The sequence below is a fragment of the Patiria miniata genome, unplaced genomic scaffold (assembly GCF_015706575.1).
Source record: "Patiria miniata isolate m_02_andy unplaced genomic scaffold, ASM1570657v1 HiC_scaffold_7, whole genome shotgun sequence".
NCBI lineage: Eukaryota > Metazoa > Echinodermata > Asteroidea > Valvatida > Asterinidae > Patiria > Patiria miniata.
In genome coordinates this window covers 31,653,190-31,680,448 of record NW_024037074.1, presented here as the reverse complement: position 1 = coordinate 31,680,448, position 27,259 = coordinate 31,653,190, and the positions used below count along the sequence as shown (strand labels likewise).

The 27,259-nt window shown below is 40.9% G+C and overlaps 1 protein-coding gene across 1 annotated transcript; it reads right to left on the bottom strand.

Moving 5' to 3' along the window:
* Nucleotides 1–257: 257 nt before the first annotated feature.
* LOC119746188 (ADAMTS-like protein 1) lies at nucleotides 258–25,434 on the bottom strand (the record flags this gene model as incomplete). Its single annotated transcript, XM_038223000.1, is given in 17 exon segments — nucleotides 258–691; nucleotides 1,516–1,669; nucleotides 2,290–2,472; nucleotides 4,280–4,493; nucleotides 4,901–4,943; nucleotides 5,914–6,222; nucleotides 7,031–7,184; nucleotides 8,103–8,288; nucleotides 8,930–9,146; nucleotides 10,160–10,289; nucleotides 11,043–11,344; nucleotides 11,711–11,783; nucleotides 12,358–12,505; nucleotides 13,695–13,896; nucleotides 14,780–14,906; nucleotides 21,232–21,349; nucleotides 25,187–25,434. Coding segments are annotated over 17 exon segments (2,909 nt in total), but the record flags the coding sequence as incomplete, so codon positions are not given.
* Nucleotides 25,435–27,259: the final 1,825 nt, after the last annotated feature.

Sequence of the window (27,259 nt, the reverse complement as noted above, 5' to 3'; positions counted from 1 at the left end):
ATGCATTGTGGCCATGCATACTGGAATTTGCATCCTTGTGGAATCATTTCTTTGTTCTCGTGTACTAAAGTTTTGAGTTTGAAAGTGTAGTTTCAAAATGCTCCTATTTTAACCAGAAATAATTTCCTGGGCTGAAATTCGCATTTAATACCCCTTACATAAAATAATTCAAATTGCGACAGATCACCCCACCTTGGAAATTCCTACTTTTTGAGTAAAATCTATCTATCTATTTCGTGATAACCATGTGGAGACATTCATCTATAGAAATTGCCCTGTGGAGACGTATACAATCTGTTGTTCCCTAATATGCACATGTCTCCACAGGGAACCATGCATGTACCACATCATACGGCTGAGTGTCACATGTAAAGACCCTATAGGTTTGTGTACATTTGTATTAGAACTAGTCGTGCAAACTTTTCCACAGTGCGCGTGGAGTACATACACACTGACTGCAGAAAAGCCTCTTCTGTGACGTACCTAAATATAACTGGAACTGTTTCTCACAGCCAGTGATGCATTTGCGTAGTCATGCAGTCAAATACCACCGACATGTCGCGACAGTAGGAAAATCAGGAAAGCAGCCACTATGAACAAGTCTTACAGCAGGATAATCGATACGCCGTTAGGTGGCACTTATGCATTCTCTTGACTAGACTGCAGAAGTTGACTTTATCCTCACAAGTATCTGGAAAAGCAAAAACAAAGTGATTAAAAAAAATTGTAGTATATGATTCCTTGGGAATTTAATAGTTGTTATAGACCCCTTGAATCTAATGTCACAACTGAAGGCAGACCTAAGATTTTAGGCTTTGCATGGTGGAGTATCAGTACTGTTTCGGTTTACGGTAACACCATGTGGTTATAACTACTGTCGCTCAAAAAATATTTAGTTCTCATAAGAACTTGTCCTGCTTATTATCAACTTTCGCTAGGTAGTTTTTAGTTCTGATAAGAACAGTCCTGTTTAGTTCTAAAAACACTTGTCTTTGGTCTCACAGAGGAGGCAGATCATCGTTCCTCTTTTTTTGCGACCTGAGTGCAATCAAATCTCAGGTCGACCTGAGGGCAGCCTTATAGACACATGAGTAAATGCATGTAGCTAAATTATTGTCACAAAATTTAAGTAACAAAAGTTGCCCTCAGTCAGGCCCACTGCGTAAGGAACCTATTAATACAACTTGCAAAAGCCATTTGTTCAAAGTTTGTGAATGTCTGGTCTCAACTTGTCAAAACTGCCAGTAATGTTGACAACCTTTGTATGTTGGTTCTAAAATGTTGACTTGACTAGACTAACCATCAAAGACTAGTATGCTTTCAATGAGAATTAGCCAAACAAATCTTGACTGAACTTGATAGAAGTTGACAAAATGGACAGGGGGGGGGGGGGGGGGGTGGGGCAGTTTACTGGCATGATATTACTTGATACATGCAGTCTTTCTTGACATCATGCCTGCGATTTGTTTTTCAAGGCCGGGGAGGGGGGCGAAGGAACTATTACTGAATTATTACCTTCTAGGCATTCTGGTAAATGGTTACATCTCTGTGTGATGGCGGGTTGTTTGAGACTGGCGCATGCCATAGTGTTTGTCGTCTCTCCATTCCCAGCGTACGTACACTGTATGGTTCTTGTCTGTATGCCTTGTGTGCCACAGGTTGCTGAACACTGGTACCATTGTTGAAAAATACACAGAAAGTAGATTAAACAATTAGCAACTGTTTTAAATTGTATTACATTGTGCTTATTCATTGATGAATGGAGGTACAGGCAGTAACAGGCAGGGCGGTTTGGGGCAGGGGGGGTTTGGGACAGGGCAGTTTGTGACAGGGCAGTTTGGGGCAGGGCGGTTTGGGACAGGGCGGTTTGGGACAGGGCGGTTTGGGGCAGGGCGGTTTGGGACAAGGCAGTTTGGGACTGGGCGGTTTGGGGCAGGGCGGTTTGGGACAGGGTGGTTTAGGACAGGGCGGTTATAGGGGCAGTACAGTGACTATAGGGTTAAAGCCACTTTGCATTTCCCAATATTTATGAATGTATAGTTTTAATGAGTAATTGGTATTACTTTCATTCAGTGTTGTAGCCCTCAAGTCCAGGAGTCGGACTCCAGTTCGTCTCAAGAAACAATATTGGTGACTCAGACTTGACTTGAGTTACATTGGCAAAAGTCTCGAACTTGGACTCAAGACTCGACCATCATGACTCAGGTTTGACGCTAGTGACTAGTGTCTCCCAGAGTTATGCCACTGGGATCAACAAAGGACTACGTGTAAGTAATAACGTCAACTCACAGAGCTCCATCCTGACGTCCTCCAGACTGGACTGCACTGGATATGCTGGCACGGCTGATGCGGTGCTGGTTTTGTGGTTGCGTCATCACACTGGCTGTCTGGTAAAGGTTCCTGTCTGCTGCCCTCACAAGAAACCTCTCGGACCTGACTTCCGATAAAGGCGCTGGTGCATTGTGGAGCACACTGGTGGGTTATGACAGACAAACGAGAATACAGAAAATCACACATGTTGTTCATAATAGAGTCCCTAAACATGACAACTTCACATAGCTGCCAACATTTCAAAATCCCAATTAGTAATCAACCGCGCGGTCATTTTCAACTGCTCGTTTTATCAAAAGCTTTACCAACATCGAGTACAGGTACATGGCTTACATGTACACATTCATGTGCATACCTTTCTTCTTGTGAATAATAATGTAATGTAGGCCAAAAGATAATTAAAAAAAAAAAAAAATTAAATTGTTTTTTTTTTTTTTTTTAATTATTTTTTTTTTAATGTCTGTATTTGTTTGTTGGAGTCAAATAAATAATAACAATAATAAAATATGCGCATATTTTTTTGGAGATGCATGCTATCGATGTGGAGTTTCGAGTTCGTATCAATGTTTTTACACACAATGATTTAGGGCCACCGTCATGACCGTATGCAATAGAAATATCCCGCCAACATACCTTGCAAACGCATGCTGATTTATCTTTTCTGGACGTTGTGACAAACTCAAACTGTAATACCAATTTTTCCAACCATACTCTTATTAAATTCCATGATTAAATTGTCGCACTGATGGGTCTCAACCCGGCAAAAAGCGACCAAATGTGCTCACGATCGTCACTGAAAAGTACTCACATACAGTACACACAACCACACATCCACGAGATGCACACAAATGACACACCATTGAAAAATAGTTTTAGTCTGGTCCTCAAGTACTCCACTGCGCACACTGCATTGATGTCTATCAGGTGCTTGACTGCATTCTTATTAGACTTGTCACCAGTCCATCCATTATCGCGACATTTCGCCAGAAGTTTTCGGTCAAAAACGATAATTTACAAGTATTTTTTTTTCCATTAGGTAGAAAATGGGAAATTCGTAATGTTTTAGTGGCAAATCGTATTTTCGTAATTTAACAAACAATTCGTAATTATTACGAAAAATTAGTAACAGTTGGCAGCTATGACTTCAACATGTTTCCTGACTATATCCTCAATTAGTGTTTCTCAAACTTTTTTTACAAGCTCCAAAACCATGTAGAACAATCCTAGTACCCAGAAATTTAATTAATCGATCCATTGAGCCACGCCCCATGATGTTTTGGCCAATCACAGTTACCAATGGTTGACTGCTGTGATGTGGGATATGCCATTTTTAATACCAGAGGGGCACACAGCACCCAAGAGAAGTCAAGGGTGCCATGCTCCCCAAGGGGTTAAAAACAGCATATCCCACATCGCAGCAGTCAACAGTTGTTTTCTTATATCGTACCAGAAAGTCAAAACGATAAATGGTTGTTACTATCCGAGAAATATATTATATCAGTTCGGTGTAACCTTTGATAAGTTCAGGCTTTCCTAGGCCTGCAGGACTTGAGACATTCATGCAGTTCTCAGGTGCGAGGGCAGGTTCTACAAATGCACGGGCATTGTATACGAGTCACCTGTTATATATGTATTTTTAAGGACTAGACACGTGGCCATTCTCGACCAATTAAAGTACAGTATCGAAGCACACGATTGTGCGTAACCCCTGACAAAAGTTAGACATGTGCACACCTGTGCATCTGGAAAGTGTTGTTGCCCGTGTGTGCAGTGGGTGGGGACTAATGTTTTGGTTGACTGGAGCTCCCCCATCCTCTCCCCTTCACCCAGCCATCCCCTCCCCTTCCCCCTCCACCGAAGCACCCAAACTCATCCCACTCTCCCATCCCAATGCTCGGGCCTGTGTTATCTCTAGTTCAAGTTCAAATCTGAAGTTTCCTGTGCCTACCTCTTGCCACGCCCCCGTTACCCAGTGTGGCTGGCAGCCATGGGTGTTGCACGCCCTGATTGGTTCTGGCGAGCCCAGCCCCTGGGCTCGGCACACCCGGCCAGAATTGGGCCTGGATCGGCCCAGTATGGAGGTCCGCTGACAAACCACGGACCGGGTCTGCTGGCCCCCTCCACATGTGGCAGAGCACGCTGTCCAGTTGCCAATGATCCACCTTTGAATAAACACCCAAAAAAAAAAATTGCTCAAAATCGCATTAACCCCTGTGAAAAATTCAGCTCAGTGGATACTTTGCATTTTCAGAAAACAGGGAAAAGGACGCACAATTGTTGGGGTCTTGTACCTGGATTCCTTTGCTAACATCAAAAAGTGTGTCCAATTTGAAACCACCTGCATTTTTTTAGTTTTCTTCCAAATGATACCATTTCAGGTGGAATATTTTCACAGGGTATTTGACACCAGTCCTATCTTCTCTTTAAGTAAGGTTTTTGTCATTACATTGGTGGGTGCTTTTTCGGGGCAACTACAAATGTACCTACTTGGCTTTAAATTTATGTCAGGCTTGGAAATGGCCCGGACTACGACACCGACTGAATGCACTCGCAATGCTGAGGTTCTTACCTAACTCCAAACAGTGATGGTCCACTCCTTAGTTCCTCCATATCTATTCATATGGGGGAAAAATCACATAAATCATCTCAATGTTTTGTAAAACTACATACACCCTCAATGGTGAAAATGCAAACAAGACTGTCATTGAGACTTTAAAGGTTTGCATGGTGGAAATGAACAAAGAAAGGAATGTTTGCGGTAACACCATATGAAGAATATCTCTTTTGAGTTGTGTGGTTCTGAGAAGAACCAGTTGTTTTAACTCAACGTTTCAAACAGTGTGCTCTGTTCGTCATCAGAAAACTGTGACTAAAACTAAAGGGATGTGCTACCCATAAGGTCATGTTTGCTATGCATCCACACTCCTTTGCACTTATTTTTCATGCAAAGAGGCTACTGAAGGGGTTTCTGCACATTCTCTTGCAAAAAGTGAAAAATCCAGAGTTCAAGCTATAGCCAGAAACTTGCATCTCTGGCCACATATAAATAAATCATTGTGCAAATGCGTCCACACTACACTGCCTCTGATAAGTAAGTCAAAAAGTGAACTTTACTATTTTATTATTTTAGCAATAGCTTCTTATTGTAGAACCTCAAAGTAAAATGTGACCATCTGGTTTCCCTGTGATCATCAATCATTGCAGTAGGCAAGAGTTTGGTTTAAGCAACCACATTGTGTGTTGTAAACTACTGGGCTTTGATTCGTTTCAAGTAAATTGATGGTGAATTTTTTATCAAACGGCAAAATGATCACTACCTGTGTGCCATGTATAGTTGTCATAATCGTGCCGACCCAGCACTGGGTGTTGGCTCTGCATTTTTCTCACAGTTACTGCCATCCATCACCGCTTTGAAAGCTTGCCTACTACTAGCTACAGCATGGTGTTGCCTACTACAAAGGTGACATTGACTCTCCGGTACCCGGATGTAGGCTAGGTTGTGAGAGAGCCCTAGAAGGCATGACGAAAGCCAAGTTGTGTACGGCAGCCGTGTTCCAGCAGTCTGTGCTTCAGATTCCTTACCTCTAATATGAAGCGTAAACCTCTCCTTAGCTGTTCCAGCAATGCAGCTATACACCCCCTGGTCTTCCTCCGTGACCCATCTTATCCGTAGCGTTCCCTCGGGCAGGACCTTTGCCCTGGCGTCGTTGGTCGTGATCTCCCGCGGGCCGCGTCGCCAAATGATCGCAGACTTCTTGAAGTGTTTGACTGGACACTTGACGGTGACGGTCACTCCCCGGTTGACGTGAGCCGTCATGCCCACGGTGAGACGAAGCTTGCTCTTGAAGCCCACCTGGTGGTAGGTGGTGTGGTTGGCTAATATCTCAGGCTCTGTGGTATAACAAACAAAATATGGAATTGATATATTACACATAATTAGAAGACACATATGTGTATATAATTTTGACCACAATCCAAAGTTAATGAAATAAACACTTGCTTCAAACTTTATAGTTGCTCTACATGTGCTCTTCAAAAAATTCTTGATACCAATTCCGATTTGAATGTTTAAATCGATAAACACTGCTTTTTTTCTAATTTGGAAATTTTAAACCCTCTGAAAAGATGCTTTTAATTGGGGTTGCTTGTGTGCTCACAACACACAGAAGTTACGTATGAATTATTGTTCGGCCGCAAATAATTTGAAATATGTAAAATAAGTATTCTATATAAACTAGATGTAGTCAGACTTTTTTTGTTACGTGTCTCATTTAGAAATTGAAAATTTTAGAACTTGTATTTGCTACAAAAACAGAAATTTAAAAACCATATCTATTGTTTGGGATAAAACTTGTACAAAGAACATGGGAAGAGAAACTTTAAGAATGGGTGCAACAGCACTTGAAACAAGGTAGCCGGTTCATTATAGAAGCCTGTACGCATGTACACATGATACAATGTTCATGTGCATGTTTTGCGCCATTAATAGTAAATACGCCGAAAAATGTTGATTCAACTATAATTTACTGAAAGTATTTTATTCACAACTATAAAAACATCTTTTGTTGAGCACAAAATATTGGGGGGGGGGGGGGGGGTTTCCGAAGATCTTATGGCCCATTACCCATAGGTAAAAGTTGGGTGGGGATATAGACGCATCCTCCCCATCCCACAACCCCAACCCCAGGAGAAGTTGTACCTGTGCACGGGCTGAGTAGGCAGAACTCTGTATGCACTGGCTGACTGGCCTCAGGGCAGAGTCTGAAATCAACCAATGAGGTCGTGCCGTCCGGCTCATGTCGTATGCATGTTATGGGCCGCACCTTAATACCAGTACCGCATGTGACTGAACACTAACATACAAAAAAAAATAACACTCATAAAAATTACTTCAGGATGTTTTTAGCAATCTCCATTGTCATGACAGTCAGGGTTTGTCTGGAGTTTGCCAGGGCCAACTGCTAGTACAGCATTTCACCTTGAAAAACGTATTACCACAAGATCCTTTTTTTATTTTTAAATTTTTTTTAAGGGCACTCAAGGTGCGGGCCACAAAGGAAAGTAGAGAGGAAAAAAGTCACAGAGAGAGAATATATGCATTCACATTTCTTTTGAACAGTGACAGATTATATGTTGGTGGAAACAGGATACAGGTAAGGAGTTCCAAAGTGCAGTAGTATGAGGAAAAAAGCTAGAAGAATATCTCACAGTACTGGCCTTTGGAACAGATACAGTTAAGGGATGAGAGGCGATTGCAAAACGTGTGCTGCGAGTGAAGTGAAGGTGCGAACAGAAGGGACAAATGAGAGACCTTCTAGGCACATACCATGATAGTATCTATAGAACAGGCTAGAGAAGATATTGATATTGACATTGGTATTGCAACACCCAAATAGATCTTACTTCCACACTTGTATCTGTTTCTTTCATTTTAAGATAAAAAAAACCAATTTGATTAGTCTTGGCCCAAGAATGGATTTTGATTTTATTTTCCTAATCCAGCCACTCGTTGTAAGTGTGGTAAATCCACGGTGGCGGTAGAGGTCCCTTTCAACACGATGAATCAAATCCAGTCTTGGGACTTTGGTAGGGCTACCCAGGAAAATCTTTATAGCAAACATCATGCAGGTGCTGAATTCAAGTTACTGCACGCTCGTAAAGCATACATGTAATTTTCTGGGTAGCGCTGCCGAATTTCTTAAGACTGGACTTGATTCTTATAGTGACCTTTCATTTGGTAATCTCTAAAGATTTATGTGACTCAAACCCACCTCAGACCATTCCTGTGGTCTCCACTCATGCATCAGTTCACAGGGCCCTTCGTTGCACATCTCCGTGTTGGGTGGCGCAGTCAGTGGACACTGGTGCCAGTCTACTACGGACTCCACGCCTGTCTTCAGCCTCTTCTTGCAGGTCACATGTCGCGACCTGATACCCCCGTTGCAGGACTTAGAGCACTGTTTCCAAGCAACAAGAGATGGTAATAAGTGAATAAATATGTGCTTGGCCAGTTTCAAACAAGTACATTTAAAACTGGCTAGGGCATGGACGCAAATAACGGCCAGAATCTCATTCATAAATACCTTTCAGTCAAAAAGTCAAAAACAAGTCAAAACTTAAAAACTTTCCAATGGTTTATTCAACAATTTTCCTTCAGGCTTTGTGAAACACCTCTCTGCATGGCCATGTCTGTGGTATGTGCCTTGCTCGCATAGTTCTAAAAACCTCCTTATATGGAAATTGACATGTGCACTGCATGCACCGCGCGATGATGTGGCGCAGACTGCAGCAGTGTTTTACCAGCAGTATAAACCATCCACGTGATGGGTTCTCGACCAAAAAGAAGACTGTCTCATCAGGTATTTATGAATGATGAGTCATAAAAAGAGTATAGTGTCCAAAATATCAAGAAATAAAATTGGCAAACTTGCATTCCGTTGCACCATGTGACAAGAAAATCTTGATGAACTTTGTGTGGTTTTCAAAAGAACTGAGGGACTCTAGCTAAGTTTCCAAGCCAGTAATGCTCTGCCTGATGTAAGGCAACTCTTGATTAAGGCAACTCTTGATTGAGGCAATGCATGTCTGCAAAGCTTACCTCTGACCAGGTGCCAGTCTGCCAGTATGCTGGGCAGTCTACCTGTCCGCAGGGCACAGGCCCACTAGGCACTGGGATGTGATCGCATTGTGAGTCCGGTAAGACTACAGTATTGCCCACTCCCCTGGCTAGGGTTTGCATGCATAAGACTTCAAGAGGATACTGGCTACCACCACCGCATGATGCTGAGCACTCCTTGTACAAGGGCACCTCCCAACTGTTAGATGTAAAATAAAAAAAGTAAAAAAAAAATAAAAATAAAACCTGCAGCCAATTTTAAGAAACTTTATGCAATGGCATGATTCTCCTTGCAACACAATTTATTGCATAAGTTCCGCAACATTTCAGTTATGACACATTTCATGAAACTTTCATAGTGCGTAAGTCCGCAACTTGCACAACAAATTATGGTGTAACCTGCGCAATCATTTCAGGTGGCATAAGTTGTGTCATAACAACTGAAAAAGAACAATTTACTGGCAAATCATGATTGTCATGGAGCCTGTCATTGCACAACTTATCGAGATTGATACCAGACACTCATAGCTTTGTGTTTGAGGCAATCAAGTGAATCGTTATTGTACTCCTGACGGAATGTTTAGAGTTGCCATTTACACCCAAAGAAAGTCGGGCAAACATATTTTCAAAATGGCAGGTGGAGGTGATTCATTCGTGACCGAACAAACAGTCATCGAAAATTCTGTTATTATCCTGCCTCGTCCAAGATGTCTAGATTATTTCAAACATTACGCAGCTATGGCAAGTTTCGTGAAATCGATTGTTAGTTTATTGCGCAGCTACGCAATCAATTTGTTGCGAAGTCCTATACATGGTGTAAGTTACGCACTGTTTTGTGAAATTGACTTCAAGTATAACAGCTTGCACTTGAGTCGTCTTGGGTTTTTTTTGGGGGGGGGGCAGGGTAATAATTCAGAGTCTATTTCATCTTTTAGTTTCCTTAGCAGCAAGAAGCCAGAAACTGAAATGCCAATGATGACTAGCATCTTCAAAGTTTTCACAACACATGAAAAACGACGATTTTTGATGATAGATAGAACCATTTGCAACTTGTCCTTTTTTTTTCATTTGAAGCAATACAGAGACAATCGATGCACAAACTTTTAGTCTCGTAAAATGATTTGGTGCTAGCCCTCCCAATTCAAAGAGGATTTTCATGCTCTGTGAGAAGGACTGTTACTACGAACTTGGGTCTTGAAGCAGTAGACTTACTCTGGGGGGCATGGCTGTTCGTTGCAGACCTTGGAGAATATATCGGGTCTGGATGTGATGTCACACAGAGTATCACTCACGGGTGTCTCTCCATCAATGTGGACACACTGGATCAGGGATTCCTGCACGCCTGTCCAACACAAACAGTCATAGCGTCAGAAAATTCATGTATTTGCCAAATGGAAAAATGGACATTAAATGGAAATGATGAATGATGATGAAATACAGAATAACATTGAAATTTGATCTCCTTGAACTGAACCAGTATACCATGTAACAGTCAACATTTGTCAACATTTCACTTTGCTATGTAACAGAGTTCGAGTCATACCAGACTTGTAGTTGAGTTCACAAGCCAATCACTAGTCACTCAATCTCTGGTCAAGTCATATGCTATTCGAATGAATTGTAACACGCTTTTTGTTATAATACAAAGAAGGTAGCACTTTATAAACTAAACTTAAAATTATAGCATTATAAGCTTTCGTAGCTCCAGCTAATTTTTGTAAACATTGTAAATAACCTGATGAACAAGTAGATATCTCTTCCTAACTGTTTACAGTTAATTGACAGCAAGTTATGTTAACAGGAAGGTGTTAATCCTGCTAAATCCTATGGGGGGGGGGGGCTTCCAAATCCTCTTATGACAACTTGTAAGATAAGCAACGATCAACTTAACAGTCAACAATCAAAAAGTGTGGTGGAGCTAGATGTAAACAACCAGGGTTTTAAAAATTTTCTCTGTATTGAAGTGTAGGGAATTTTGTAGATTTTCCGTGACCATTTGAAATATGTCTAGCATTTTAACCTCCACACAAAAACATACATTTAACATTGATTGAGAAATATATAACTGTGAACACAACTACAAAAAGTTATAAACCTCCAATGCACGAGGCACTGCACTCTGTGAACCCCATGTAGCGCCACACAAACTGCACCGTCAACGGTCCCCCGCCAAACCCATTGGCAGGGACTGTGTTGTCCTCAAACTGGTCCTCGGGCAAGCAATCGAGTCTCTCGCACTCGGCGACGGCATCGGGCTTGGGGTCGTGGGTGCATTCTGCTTCTGGCAAGTCGTGCAGCATTTGGTTGGACGGGAGGTAGACTTTGCAGCGTACTGACCGCGACATGGTGCCCCATCCGCAGGTTACGCTACACGGACCCCAGTCGCTGGCATGGTAACTGAGAATGTTGGAAATTGACGAGAATTAAGCCGTGTTCGCATTCGACAACTTTTTTAGTGAGATTTCACTGTGATGATGGTAAAATCTTACTTTTGTCCGCACTTGGACTTTTGACTCTGGAAACATTTTATGACCACAAGACACGTTGTAACTTGCGACGTGTTTTAAACCGTTGCCATGGAACTTACGATATTTTCAACACATCATAAATTTCGTGAAATGGATCATACAACGGGTCGCGAGTTGCGACGTGTTACATGTCATCGCAACTCGGTTGCGACGTGTCGCAGTGCTTCGTGAAATATGGTGCTGGCTATACAGCTATAACAAATATCTCAAGCTTTGTCTGCTTTATAATCCTTACCTGGGGATTGAAGATCTTTCAAATGGCTGGTTAAGATTCTCGTGGGGTATTATTATTTGTGGTGATGAGGTTTCTGGAAACAGAATATGGAAAATAAAGGGACTTTTTATAAATTTGTCCAATATAGAGTGATCCATGTCCTGCCGTATGGTGTTTTGACCAATCACAGCTGCGATAACTGTCCAACATGTGCAGATGCACATGACGTACATGATTGGAATGTACAGTGTGGCATTGACGTATAGTGATACCCATGTTTTCAGTGAGAAAGGCGATAATTGATTGGTCTATTGTAAATCAGCAAGAAACGTTTTTATTGATTGAAATTTTAAACAGGGAAAGGATAAATGCAAGAGAATTTGAAGATGGAACAGCAAGAGTTGTTCAAGCAGAAGGCAATCCATGGTTGATTTTACATTCTTGAAACTAACGTCATACAGACCAAAATAAAAGTCCTCATTTCAGAACAAACAAAATGCCATTATGGATAAGAACATCCTGATTTCAAAACCAAATTCCATTAAGGAATACGAAGCAATGACATTAAATTCTACTGTGATGTCATGTTTTAATGAGAATTTGTGCCACAAGATTGTATTAAGATGATAATATTCCTAGAAAAAACTGCAACTTACTATAACCTTTACCTGGTCCCCTAACACAGGGCACACCAACTATACAAGTTTTGGTCAGGGATGGTTGTTTTTGGTGATCACACCCACTAGACGCTTGGTGTCTGCTGTCTAGACACGATACACCCCTCTGTTTACTGCCTTGCCCGCAGGTCACTGAACACTGCAAATAAAACAGGCTCACATTACTTTTTACCAACTTTTGAAAACAAGTTAAGTCAAATTTCTTGTAAGATTGCAGGCATTATTGTGATTGGTACATGAGGGCTTTTTGGTCATGTGCCTACATAAGCATTGTTTGTTATTAGAGACCATTCAAAATGGTGCCGTTATGGGATACATATGCATCTAGGAAAAACTAGCTTTTTATATCAGCATTTGTGTGGTTATTTCACCAATCCCACATAAATACATGTAAACATTATAATCTGATATGCTGTTGTAGATTGTGTGCCAGATGTTATAACCATGCAAAATGGTGATTGAACAAGCAACTTTTTTTGAGTCTTATACGTAACCTGTTTGGGTACCATTTCTAATGGTCCCTACTTTGGTTCTTGAGTCTGGAATGCTGTATGGTAACCTAGCAACCGATGAAAACTGGTGTGCAAATGAATAGATGTTTTCATCGGATAACGTCACTCTGCCCCGATCTATATTTCCCTAAGAAATTTTCAAACTTCCATGAGAAATATTTCCACTTTAACAAGGTTGCTGGTAAGTCAAGAGGTGGCGTAGAACAGCCAATTGTTATTGTCTACAGGTGTTTTACCAGTTCGGATGATGTGTACACATGCAAAGGTTTTGCTGTATTCTGAATGGATGAGGGACAAACACGCAGGGAGCGAGGCTGAAAATATGTGTCTGGGACCTGCTCGCAGCGAGCGAGGCCGAAAATATCAGGGTGTGCTACCCGCAGATGATAGCATAAACCCGTTTGGGATCGAGGTTTGTGAAAAATAGTCCTGCACCTGGGTCCGGCCACTGTCAAATTAATCCCAGCGTGGACTGGTTAACTTTCACACGGCATGATTAATACTAAAAAGCCTCTATATATATAGTGAGTCAGTCGATGGAGACAACTTGGATACATGGCACAAGACGCACATATGCCAAACTGACAATAAGCTGTCCCTTCTGTATTGGTTACTATCAAATTCCCTGAGTTTTGTCGATCTTTTGTGGTGTTTCTCCTAAATTCCCTGGGCTACTGTCAAATTCCCTGTGGTTTTCTGGATCTTTTGTGGGGTTTTTCCTAAATTCCCTGCATTTGCCCTGACTGGAAAATGTAAAACTCATTTCCAAGGTTTCCCTTGATTTCCAAAGTGGCTGGGAACACTGCATATACAAACCTCAGACCAGTTGCCAGTCATCCAATGTGGGCACGGCTCTAGGTTGCAGTTTTGCTGGCTGTGCGGCTTCGCACCAGAGCACATATCTTTGTCTACCCTCATCAGCATGTTGTTTGGTGCCCTCTCCACGCAGTAGACATTTCTGGTTTGGATACCTCCACTGCAGGACCGTGAGCAGGGCTGCCAGGGATCCGGCTGCCACCTTCCAATAGAATGGTTATGACAATGGTATCAGATTTTCACATTAATTTCATTGGTTGGGGACAATTCATGTGAACTACTTCAGTAGTTTATGTATGATGACTGGATGGACTCTTCACCTTCATCACCTCGTTTGCGCCAAGTAAAAATCACCTAGAAGTTACTCAAAGACTTTTGAATATTTTCAACACTGTTTTGAACAGTTTTTGTTTTTTGAACAGTGGGATGTATGTGTGGCCTTGTGGCTAGGGTTTGTGACTTATGATAAGAGGGTCATGAGTTCGAATCCATCTGTCTGTCCTTGGCCAGTCTGTCCTTGGGCAAGCCACTTCATCCCCACTTGCCTCTCGCCACCCAGGAGCATAAATGGGTACTGGCATTAGCTGGGGAGTAGCCTGCGGTCTACTAGCTTCCCAACCAGGGGGAATAGAAATATTCTCAGTCGTTTCATGCTACTGATGGGTCGCATTAGCTCGTTACAGACTTACTCTGTTTTGAAAAGCTAGACTAAACCCTACACTTAACCAGTTTGCGACGGATGACGTGTTAACATGATATGGCTGTTTATACACAGGCACGGCTGACAGGTTAAAATGTCAAGCATACCTTTGGCTTGCTTCCGGATGATGTCTAAACAGGGTAATCCCCTATTTGTTTTGGAGTTTTGAAAAATAGGAGGTTGCGGTTTTAAAGAAATATCATACAAATACTGTTGAAATTACTCTTGCAAATCAGTATTTTTGGCAGTGGCTGTATATCAGAAGTTTGCTGCTATATCTTGCCTTTTCCAAAGTGCCCCCAATCCTGCTGAACTACTAGGGTGCCCTTCCCCTTTCAAGCCATCCAGAAACCAATCCTTTTCCAAACACACAGACATGACTTACTTTGGCGGGCATATCTGCCTATTGCAGGGTCTTCTCTCGACCTGGGGTCTGGCCTGATCACAACTACTGTCTGGTTCCCGCTGACCCGTGGACAAATTGATGCAAACGTAGACTCTCTGTTGCTCCCCTGAAGAGAAAAAAAATCATGCTCATTCAAAATGGAAAGGTTGGATACTGGAGGCTGAAATGCATTGAACAGCTCAGAAAATTTGAGCTCTACATAGCATCTTCATTTTCTATTATCTCATCTTTTCAAATAACTTACAATAACTTGTGGACAGCCATGTTCCAATGGTTACTGTGTTCGACCCATGTGCCAGGGTACGTGGGTTCGAACCCTAACATTTAGCATGGTGTTTGTGTTCTTGGGGAAGACACTTAATTACGACAGCCATTCTCCAGCTAGGAGTACCGTAAATGGGTACCAGATTGTGCTGATTCCGAGCTGCTGCAGAAAAAGTCATGGTATCCTAGTCTTATGAATGGTGGTAACAATTGTGAAGTGCTTTGAGGCCTTTGGTTAAAAGCAATACAAAAGCACCACATTACATTTGCAGTAGCCAGGCTATGCCTCTGCCAAATTTAAAGGCAATTGGGTTTGTACAAATGCCCGAAGTTCCAGTCAGAAAAAAAAAGTGTACAAATGCTATGGACAAACGGTCTGAAAAAGAAAAAAGAATGAGAAGGAACAGAAAATCTTTTGCAAACAAAGGCTCTTTCGACAATTGCCGAAACAGACACAAAATAAACAGAAATGAAACAAACTGATTAAACAGAACAATAAAAACATGAAACAAAAGGCAGCAAAGGCAGAAAAATGACAAGATGCCTCATGGGGCTTAACTTTGAGGCACATGAGCCCATGCTGCTACAAATTTGCCCTCATTTGGCTCCCTGAAAGACACACACCACCCTCTACAGTTTGTGCACATGTGCCATGATATACAACAATACAGGATAGCTGACAACTTCCATCTTTTTTACATGTCAATTTTCCCTGTCTTTTTCTTTTCTTAAAAAAAAGGAACAAGTTCCCCCTTCTTTTATTGCAACAGGTACAACTCTGTAGGCCTACAGAACTTTGGTTAATTCAACTCGACAGTGCAATCTTCTGAGGCACCAGGGGTGCACAAACTGCCAAAACACTGGTCACACAGGCACACCCCCCCCCCATACATCAATACGTACATTTGCAAGCTTGGCTAAAGACCTCCTGGTCTGCTGTGGAAATGTATTTTCACATGAATTTCGCAGTGTAGAATTACAGAACCACGTTATGAAGAATAGATCGGTTGCATTCAGCTGCAGCCATCTTTGAAGTGTGTTTTGTTTAAATTTGTTATTTCATCAAATATGAATGCACAAGAGGTCTACTCATTCGTATCCCTGTTGAACAAAAGCCAAACCAAGAACAATGGCTGCAGTGCAATCAAGTCTATCATGCACATCTTTGCTCCAAATATCAGCGTTTTCCTTCAAGCATAAAAAGGCAATGTCCCCAGGTGTTACGCACTTGTCTATTTGTGAACTTGCGGTGCATGCCCAAGCTTGTATTGAAAACACTTCTCCAGCAATGAATATATCACACAGTGAATTCAATGAAGGAAAGTAATGAAGAAAATACAAAAGCTAATAAATTATTCATGAAATGAAAAGCACTTTTCAGCAGGCTACTTACTGCATAATTTTTTCTCTCTTAAATGAGCACAGAATATAAGTCTTTTTTGAATGACTAGTGTGGTGTGTACCCAATTTTTCTTAAAATATCTCCAAATGTAAAACTTGCCAAAACTCACCACAATGAGGAGTCATACTCATAGTGAACTCTGCAGCTAATAAAGTGATATTTTATTTTTGGCTTTAACTGAGAATTCTTCTTCCTTTCCATTTCAAAAACAAAAAACAAAAGTCAGGTCCTTTTCAAGATTAAACTACCGTGACATGTTTTCAGCCTCCCAACAGGGTGTCCAGGGGTTATTTTAACAAGATAGGAGCCAGGGCTTCACCTGGGCAACCAGTCAAGTTTGGGTTACGAACTGTCCCTGGCATGTGGTGCTTCAACACTGATTGGTCGATGAGCCAGACACTACGATATGTCTGAATTCTCACCACGAGGATGAACCGCATTTGGATTGTTCCTATGCAACATCAGGTCAACCATGGGTCACTTGGAATTCATCATTGTGCAGCACATACCATATAAAGCAATTTGAAAGTTATAGATGGGAGTTTTGTGCAGACTTAAAATGTTTTTTTTTCTCTTAAAGAAGGGGGGGGGGGACTTAAATAATTGTAATAATGACTTTTGTACAGTCCTGAAATATATACTCACAAAATTGAAATGGAAAAAAAATAGCATTTTTTTAACCAAAAAAAAGAGGCAAAATCTAAGATTGAACTCCACTGATGTGAGCAAACGAAAAACGAGCAGAATACAATGCATGCTGGTGGTTACTGACATCCATCAGTTCATTAAGACAAACAGCTGTTATAATTGTATTGAAAATATGGCAAACACATCTGAACTGAACTGTCACTTATGAATACGTGCTGGATTAAAACGAAACACCAGCTGACAGACAACACTATTGAGAACTAAGTAAACTAAAGGATGGCAGGTACTTTAGGTTGTACTGTGCATGCTATTGTCCAGTTTTACCAATAACATTTGTTTTAAAATGGCTAGTTTTCTAGCACTACAAAAGTTATGCACTTTAAAATAACAAACAAAAAACATCGGCATGAACCTAAATGACAGCAAGCCAGATGGATTTATTTCATGTGATGTTTAATACTGTCTTTAATCTATAAAGATTTGTAATAATAATAATTCGGTAGGTTACTTTTAATGATCATATGTGCCTTTAAGGAAGACAACCAAACTCCTTTAAGTTACCCAGTGACCTACCACTTACACAGTCAATTTACAACTGTGGCTACAACAGTTCACAATACTACACTTGTCATTGACTTACTAAAGGGAACTCGCATCCACTGCGGCAGTGACAGGCGATGCTCCATCATGGATGAACATGAACCGACCAGGAACGTGGACAAAACTAACCAGACGATGCAGGCAAACTGCCCAGGGTGAGCCCGACTTGCTCCGACATCCTCCATGATTTATCTCCAGTGTTACACCCCAGTTGCACCACAACACAATGTCTGACGTGTACACGATTCAAAGTTCCCACAGTCTGTACCTAGCTGAATAGGTTCACAGTGCGCTGCCTTAATGCAAACAAATTCAAGTTCAGCCCCCAAGCACTTTGAGTGAGGAGGGATTATGTTTTTTACTTTGGTAAACAACCAGCTCCAGGAATATGATAATCAGATTTTTCGCAGTCTCTCTTAAAACACTCGAGATAGGAATGATGAGAGGACATCAGTGTAGTGCTTGACCCAATATCCAATTAGATTACTGTTTGGGAGTAGGACATTTGACCAACCAGCATTAGTCTACCAGCAGTGAAGTTCAGACAGCCAATCGGGAGCTCTGTTGGAGGCCTGGACCAGTCCACTCTTTAACTTAGGGGAGAATAAATAGGCCAACAGCATTAAAGGAGTGGTTCAATGAAATCAGGCAAGTAAAAATATTATTTGGATAGCATTCATTTCTTGGTTATTGAATCGGCACATGAAGTTAGTTGGAAATATTTATATTAAATAAGCAACTCATGATATTGGGCTTAGTTGTGGGACTTTATAGGGACACTCATGTGGAATGATAGGGGATGGAAGTAAGATAATTCGTTCATTGATTTGAGTAGGTGAGCACGAGACACATACCTCTCCCAAGCATGGTTAATTCTACACTTCGGATTCAGTGCAAACTGTTGAAGTTGGGATTAAGCTGAATAATAATACAAAAGAAACATCAGCCGGTTCCTGCTACATTCATCAAACAAACTGAAGGGTCCAGAACAAGTCCAAAAGTATCCAGCACTTTCTTCAAAATGCACTTTTGCCATCCATTCACAAAGTGTCATGGTGCATAGACTGACTACAAGCACTGCTGAGAAGGCACTTGTGCACTGAACCCATGATTATTGGTGAATTCCATACACAGTGGGGTGAACAAAGCCCTTTCTATGAAGTAATTGACGGTGTCAAGCTTAATACAGGATCCGGAGTTATGACTTGGTTACAAAATATCTAATGTAATCCTGACCAGATGTGAGAAGAATTTTCAGAACTATCCGCAATATGTCTGCATAGTAATTTAATCCTGGAGACAGATCCATCTATTAGTTAGACACAGTATTAGTTTGGGCATTTTTCAAATCACATTAATAGTCCAATACCTGCCTTCATCATTGGAGGCAAAGTACAAATTATTTGTTTGTATTAAAGTTGTAAAACAAATTTTGTTTACAGAGTTTATAGTATTTAATAAGTGGGCATATCTTGCCTAATTATTGTGTTTATTTTAAAAAATCAGTGGTTTTTTTGACACTACATTTTTGTCAAAATATTTAACAAAAGCACAGCGACCTTTGTTCCTTTTTGTTTATTTTTTTACTGCACAACATCTAGATTTCTAGGGTTCTAGATTTTATCAATCTTCAAAGATAATTATGTTGATATTAATTTTTTCTTTAGACTCCCTTCATCATGGGTCAGGTTCTTGGTCGGCAGTTGTATTTAAAACATGGCTTGAACACAACAGAACTTAGCTGGGCCCAATTTCATGGCCTTGCTTATATCCCCAGAAAATTCCGTGCTTACAGTTACTATATTTCACGGAATTGTGTGGAACTTTGGCTCGTAACAATGTGTATATCCCATAACTAAGGATTCTGTTCTTCCAGGGTTAACATAGGCATTTTTTGGCTAGCACTGTTTAATAGCACAGATTGGTGAAAGTGAGCATGGAATTCTTTGGTGTAGTGTAATTCGCCGAACAAACTTAGAAACATTTTTTTGTGGTGGTGCCACCCCCCCCCCCAAAAAAAGACGAGACACGAAGCATTATGGTTACCCAATTGGTCTTAGGAACCCAGAGTACATGCATACTAACTGAGCGTGACTCCCGCAAGCCTGGTGCCACCGCAGAAAATTACTCTGCCGAATTACTCTACAAGCAGTTGAGCTACATGTATGAAATTGGGCCCTGATATTCTCATGAAAGTGTCATCTTAATTCATCTGATAAGCAACTCAGGCAACTTCAGCCTGATGAACTGTATTGTAATGTCACTTGACAGGTTATGGTTCCAGTGAGTCTCAAAAGTAAATCAAATCATAAAAATGAGGACGGACTGACCTTTTTACCCCAACCACATTTTTTGAGAAGGTGATATACAAAAGTATCTATAAAAAAAATTATTGCCATAAAAAACAACAACCAAAACAAAAACAGTGAAGGCTTGCAAGAGATTCAATAGTGATGTACATCTATACATTTCTAATTATAAAATGAGAATTTATCTTCAAGGTAGTCCATGAATGGAGTCTAGTCCATGAATGGATGAAATGCTCACTTTTAAATCTTCAAAACTGATTTGCTGTTTTGCCTCAGAACATTTGCTAATGGTTGAAGAGATTTTGGCACCCAATGTGAGCAATTTACATAAAAAGTGTCACTTGATCCTGAAAAAAATTGTGTTGTATATGTTTTAATTTATTTGCTGTATAAACTCCTAAGACATGTTTGTTTAAGAAGCGTTTTTTTTAAAGCAAGATCAAAGAAATTTCTAAAAAAAAGACACAAACCAACACTTGTAACAACAAAGAAAAATTACTAAGAGATAAAAGCCTGAAGTTGTCCAATTATACTATGCACATTTAAAAAGATGGGGGTTTTGAGGCCTTTTTTGAAAATATGAATTAAAGACGAGTCTCGGATTTACAGTGGAATGTCGCTATACCGAACACAGATATACCGTACATTCGGCCTTGGCTCCCAATTTTTGTGTACAAACCATACCGAACATTGTTGTTGGAAATGTCAACAGAAGAGCGACAAATGGCTATTATTTCCCCAACGAAGGGTACGAAAAAGCCATCCATGTAAGCAAAAAAAATGTGTAATTACATGATTCAATAGTCGCACGTTTTCAAAGTCCTACCAGTGCGTACTCGGTGAAGTTCAGCTACGGAATTGAAAAATATTAATGGACACGTTCGGCGACTTCGCGTGTGGTTTGTAAATGCAACTACACAATAAATTATTATCAAAAGAGGGCGCCACTAATATGTGAATATCGCTATACCGAACGATCGCTATTACGAACAATCTCTGTGGATCCCACAATGTTCGTTATAGCGACATTCCACTGTAGTTAGATGTGTAAATGGAGAAAAAATTACCATAAGTATAGTAAAAAAAACAAAAACAACCCATCCCCCACAGATCTGCTACTGAATCTGAAACAAAGCACCCCCCCACCCCTCCCTAGATCTGCTACTGAATGGTGGGCATGATTCTAGGATAGGAGGGGGACAACTTACCTGATCCACATGTAGCTGAGCAATCTGACCATCTGCTGCTTCTCCAGCCATATTTGATTGGTACAAGGTAGCGGTAGTGGACAGTCTCGGGCTCTGCTGAGGGCTGGTTAAAAAGAACCTGCCAAACAAACAAGGCATTAGTTAGTGTTAGTAGGCTGTCATGAATACCCCGAAATATTTGATTATTCAATCACTAACCGAATATTCAAATAGAGTTTTGCCGGTTTGAATATTCAAGAAAAAAAGGGGAAAAAACTGTGATGTTATTTTAATCGTTAAGTTGTGCCGCTTTATTATCATATGCAACTGTTCTTGGTCGACAGTGGTTTGCTGTTCCCATCCTTTTGGCAGATTAAAACCCTTGAAACTTATAATAAAATACCTACTGTAAAACACTCAAGCCGTCCATAACATGCAACTTTTTACCCGCGTTGCACGCAGCGCGTGTAAAATTTGAACACAGAGTTTCAAATAATGGAAAAGTTGGTGAAACGCGGTTGGATCACTCTATAAATTTGGGGACAGGGTCCCACTTCTTTTGGTATCTCTATTGCATCTGATATATAAGATTTTGTACATTCAGAACACACTCTTGAATGCCTTCTACTTAAGGACCAAGAGTGATCATGTAATTCAAAGTACCTCCTAAACAAATAAGAATAATAAGAAAAAAATCTTAAAATTAATGTGGCCTAAATTGCGAACTTAGCAAGTTCTTCTTCAGAGGCTAAAACAGAAATGACAGAGGTACATACATTAACATGGGGGTGCACACAAACATGCAGGGCTGAAAGAAGAAACACAAAAGGAGGAGTAGGTGTGAAAGGTGTGGAAAGATGCAGGGGAGGGTGGATGAGAGAACAAAGAAACAAAGGGAGATGGCAAACCACAAGGGGTCTAGTGTAAACAGGGGAGGGACCAGAAAGGGGAAGGATCAAAGGTCACAGGGAGTGGGAACGGACAAAAGAGTGTGAGAGTGAAGGGATGATGTGGAGGGGGGGGGGGGGGAGGGAACAGTATTGAGATGGAAAGGGATGAAAGATGGGGGAAGATGGGTAAACACAAACAAGGAAGACCAGATGGATTATCTGTAACAGAAGACAATGGAGGAAGAAAAGGATTAATCATTTCCAAGTTGGATGTTGAGACCATGTGGTTGAATAGTTCGAAGACGATTCATCCACACTTTGTCTCTGCTGAGGCGAACTGAGTCCTTGCGATGGCCAAGAGATTCAATGCCCTGCAAAATCATATCAGAAATGGAGTGGTTAGGCAGGTTGAAGTGATGACCAACAGGGGTGTCTAGTTTCTTGGTGTTGACCGTTGACCGGTGGGCATAGAAACGCTTCTTGAGCGTATTCTTAGTCTCACCTACATACTGCACTCCACAGACCCTGCAAGAAATGAGATATATGACATTAGAGGTGTTACAAGTGATGTTACCAATGGTTCTGTGGGTAGTGACAGAAGAGTGGCCAGAAAAGGAGTCAGACTCCTGGATAATAAGAATAATAAGAAGTCATTTTCAATGATAGTTTCATGTCAAATTACACACAGGTCAGGTGTAACAGGGCCACCAAACTGTCACACTTTTGGACCCCAAATTTATGGACTGACCTGAGTAATTGAACACTAAATTCTTTGAAAATGAACAGCCCTAACTTTTGGCACTCCTCTATTTTCACCCCTCTATTGGTTTCACGCATTTATTTTTAACTTCTTACAAAAAAAAACTCAAGGTGTTTATCATTCCAAAATTACATTTGTAGCCTCAAGCAGTCTGTCTTATTTAGATTGACACTGTGCTTTTATAATTTTGAATGGGACTTGGGGAGAGAAAGTGTCATTTTTACCACCAGTTTGGGCAGTTAAAGACGATGTGTTTTACCCAATGATTTCCCTCAGAAAACAAAACCCTTTCCTCTCTCCACAAATTCATTCTACTGATATTCAACATGGTATCACTGCCATCAGTTGGTTTTTGAACAGAGTCCCAAAAGCAACTAATGTCACAAACAAAAAAATATGGAATGTTTAACAGGTGAAGATGATTCCCTGTATCCAGGAAAATAATTTGGAAGAACAGAAAAGAGAGGAACGTTGTATAAGACTTCATACAGTTAAAATTGGCATAAATGTGATTTAAGTGGGAAAAAAATAATCAGCATAGCCAAGGAAATTTTCCATGCTTGTATAATTTAATGCATGTTTCTGTATAAGAGAAATTCACAAAATGTTAATTTGTTCAGGATATAACATGCTTCTGAAGCTGCTAGGACTTAGAACGTTAGTTTCTGAATTTTGAAAATGTTATTCACATGGGTGCCTCACAGTGTACATGAATGTCCCCTTTCTTCGAAGAATGTGAACCAAAATGATATCTCAGTGCATATTTAATTCATTTTGGAAAGCATGAAATAAGCCTAATGTAAAAACCTGCTTGCGTCAGTATAATAATATGATATCATTGGAAAATTACAATACATGTACATTTTGCATGACATTGAAAGTTCAGCATACATGGTAACTTCTGCCATCTATTGGCAAGAAAAGAGAATGCATGCACCTTCACTTTGTGTTTGCTGCCCTCTATTGCATCCAAGTTCTTATAATTAGCATACAGGTTCCCCATTGGTCAAAAGTTCAACACAGTGCAAGAAATGCAACCATGCCAGCATATTGTGTATCTGCTGCCCTCTGCTGGCAAGATTTTTGTGAGAGAGATGAAAAAGGCTAGATCTGTCTATAAAACATGACATAAGAAAGCAGGAATTGGGACACTTGACTAAATACAGACAAGATTTGATCAATTGGGAACCCAAATGGCAGTGATTTATGAAACGAAACGCGACGAGAGAAGAATGCACCGAGTTTGTTAAATGTGCCTAGTCAGTGTATGCATATCCCACAATGAATTATCTTAGCATAGTGCTATTTCTGCTCAATTTCTGAACGATTGTGCACAAATGTTGCCATGCCAGGTTCAAGGGCGGATCCAGGGGGGGGCCAAAGGGGGCCATGGCCCCCCCCAAAACGAAATCAATTTTTTTTTTTTTATGTGACATCGCAATAACGGCAGGCAATGAGTACACCACCATCTTTTCCTCAAAAAAAAACATTGGTTAAAGTGGTCAGAAATTGCCTCAGATCGCACCACAGAGCATCTAGAATCCAAAAAATTTTCGGGGCCCTTAAGCGGGCCCCGAACCCCACGCCGTAATTTTTTTGACCCACTTTTTGACATCGCAATAAAGGCAGGCAATGAGTACACCACCATCTTTTCCTCAAAAAAAAACATTGGTTAAAGTGGTCAGAAATTGCCTCAGATCGCACCACAGAGCATCTAGAATCCAAAAAAAAATTCGGGGCCCTTAAGCGGGCCCCGAACCCCACGCCGTAATTTTTTTGACCCACTTTTTGACATCGCAATAAAGGCAGGCAATGAGTACACCAACATCTTTTCCTCCAAAAAAAAATTGGTTAAAGTGGTCAGAAATCGCCTCATATCACACCACAGAGCATCTAGAATCCAAAAATTTTTCGGGGCCCTTAAGCGGGCCCCGAACCCCACGCCGTAATTTTTTGGACCCACTTTTTGGGGGAACCAAAAATTTTTTTGGCCCCCCCCAAATTTGTGTTCTGGATCCGCCCTTGGCCAGGTTTCTGCACAACAGGAATGTATCATCACTGCGTTGATGTATACTTGTCCCTAGTGGCCTTCCATTTAAATTTTTCTCTATTTTTCATTTCCAGGTTTTAGTTTCTCATTATTTGTATTATGCATCAGTTTGGTTCCACCTCAAGTGCCCCCCTCAACAATGAAATGAGATGCTAAAATGATTGTGTGTCTGCGTGGAGTTAATGCGTTTTATGGCACACTGGTCAGTTCGTAGGCCCTAGGTACATGCCTATTGGATAATCCGGCCCTGATACATTGCATTTGGCAGATACTTACAAAGACAATAACCGGTTCAGTCAGAGGACCATCAATATCTGCATGTTCTCTGCCACTCTGTAAGCTAGTGTACTGCACGATACTGTCCCCTATCCTGTATTCACCAGAGCCAATAGGAGGTGGTTTCTGGTTCAGGCTAGCCCGACTCCACTGCCCTCTCAGGCCTAAGTAATTGGACCCTTTACTCGTCAGTCTGATGGACGTACTACCTTCGGGAATGGTGAAGAGTTCTTTGATGCTTATTGCATCTGAAGAAACAAAAAAATAGAAAAGAAAGAATGATTAAGAAATTATGTGCCTTGTATTTGAGCGTAAGTGAAGAACTAGTTTCTGTATCAAAATTCATGTACATACGTACTTCTATACCCCACAGAAATCTTAAAATAGAATTCCATGACTTTTCCAGAACAAAATCAGGGCTTTCCCTGACCAAATCCTATGCTGCTTCAGCATCCAACAGAATCCTGTACAATTAACTGGCCAGCCATCACACCGAGGCAAGTGATGCCACTCCCTTTCAGCCGTCCAGTTTGATACAAGACTGCCGAGCACAACAAAAGCATCGAAATGGTGCACCAAAAGTGCAACAAGTATGAGCTCCGTGCGCTAAAGAAAGAGGGCGCCCTTTTACCTAGCAACGACGTCCCATGGGCGAGACATTTAGCTGGTTGACGCGCACCGTTCCTTGTGTGTGACGCACGTACACCAGGGGATTTGTACTATGTACACGAAGTGGCCGTGCTTCGCGGCAAAAAATTGCAGTCAGGCAAGATGGTGCCGTTCGGTCATCCCCAACTGTACTTTCTTTGTCGGTGAGGGAGTACTTGTGAACGGAGTACACTGGAATGCAAACTGGAAGACTGTCATACCCAAATATTACTGTCATCACATCTGAGTTGTAAAAGATGACTTTTCAATGGCTTCTCTTGGTTGGAAAATCAACATTCCATGACTCCTTGCAAAATAACAACATTCCACGACTTTTCCATGATATTGGGAACCCTCCTTGCAATGCTAAACCCTATAAAACACAAACTTCAGTTCTAAAACACAAGTTAATTGAGCTGCAGCTAGCTCACTTTCCACCAATATTTTTTGGAAAGGTCTAAGTGACCTTCCAATTAAATGTTGATGACTACTTTATCAAAAAAATGTATACAAGGAACGCTCATTCAGCTTAATTAGTAATAAGACTGCTGATACAAACTGACATTTTCAGAACTAACAACTGATGGCAAGGCACCAGGTTTATTTGGGATAAGCCAATCACACCACGGTGTAGAAATGTGGCTGCGTCAGGCTTATCAACATCCAGGAAATACAATTATGAAACCATCCCAGGGACAGCTACTTCAGAGAGAGATTAGAAGCATCATTCACCCTCCAGCAAATAGGATAATTACGGTGACAGGGACCATACTGCCCTTTCTAATCAAGCTGGCTTCTGAACAGTACCGCTGCACTATTTGAGTTGATTTAAATTGATCAATGTACTCTTTGAGTTTGAGAACATCCGTGTTCAGAAATGTTGGTGTTTTTTTGGCAGAGTGGCCGTGAGGGAGTATTGTAGCTAATTCATAAATCCTGTAGAATCTTCTCAGTGTTCAAAAAGGTATTAACAAATATACAATTGACAATTTGGGTTTTTTTCAATTGCAGAGAGAAGTACCATTCAACATATCAAAATGCAACCAATGTTGAAACACCAATAAGTCTCATAAAACACACTGCAACCTATGCGTATACATTTGTATCTGCATTATTAACGAATGTACTGTCCAATCCATGCTATTTTCGAGTTTCAACCCTCCAAAATCCTGTAGATGTCATTTCTATATTTCTACTTCCCATTGAGTAATATGAAATAATTATGTCAAACATTTTAGATTATTTACAGCCAGGCAATAATTCGGTTCCTGCAGGGAATGACCCTCAGATCAATCACAGACATGTTCAGCCACATTGCAAAGGAAAGTATGGGACGTGACTCGAATGCAAAGTTTGGTAAACTCGATCCTAGGACGAGTCATGAGATAAGACAAGTTACCCTTCATAAATGATGTCTTAGCATTT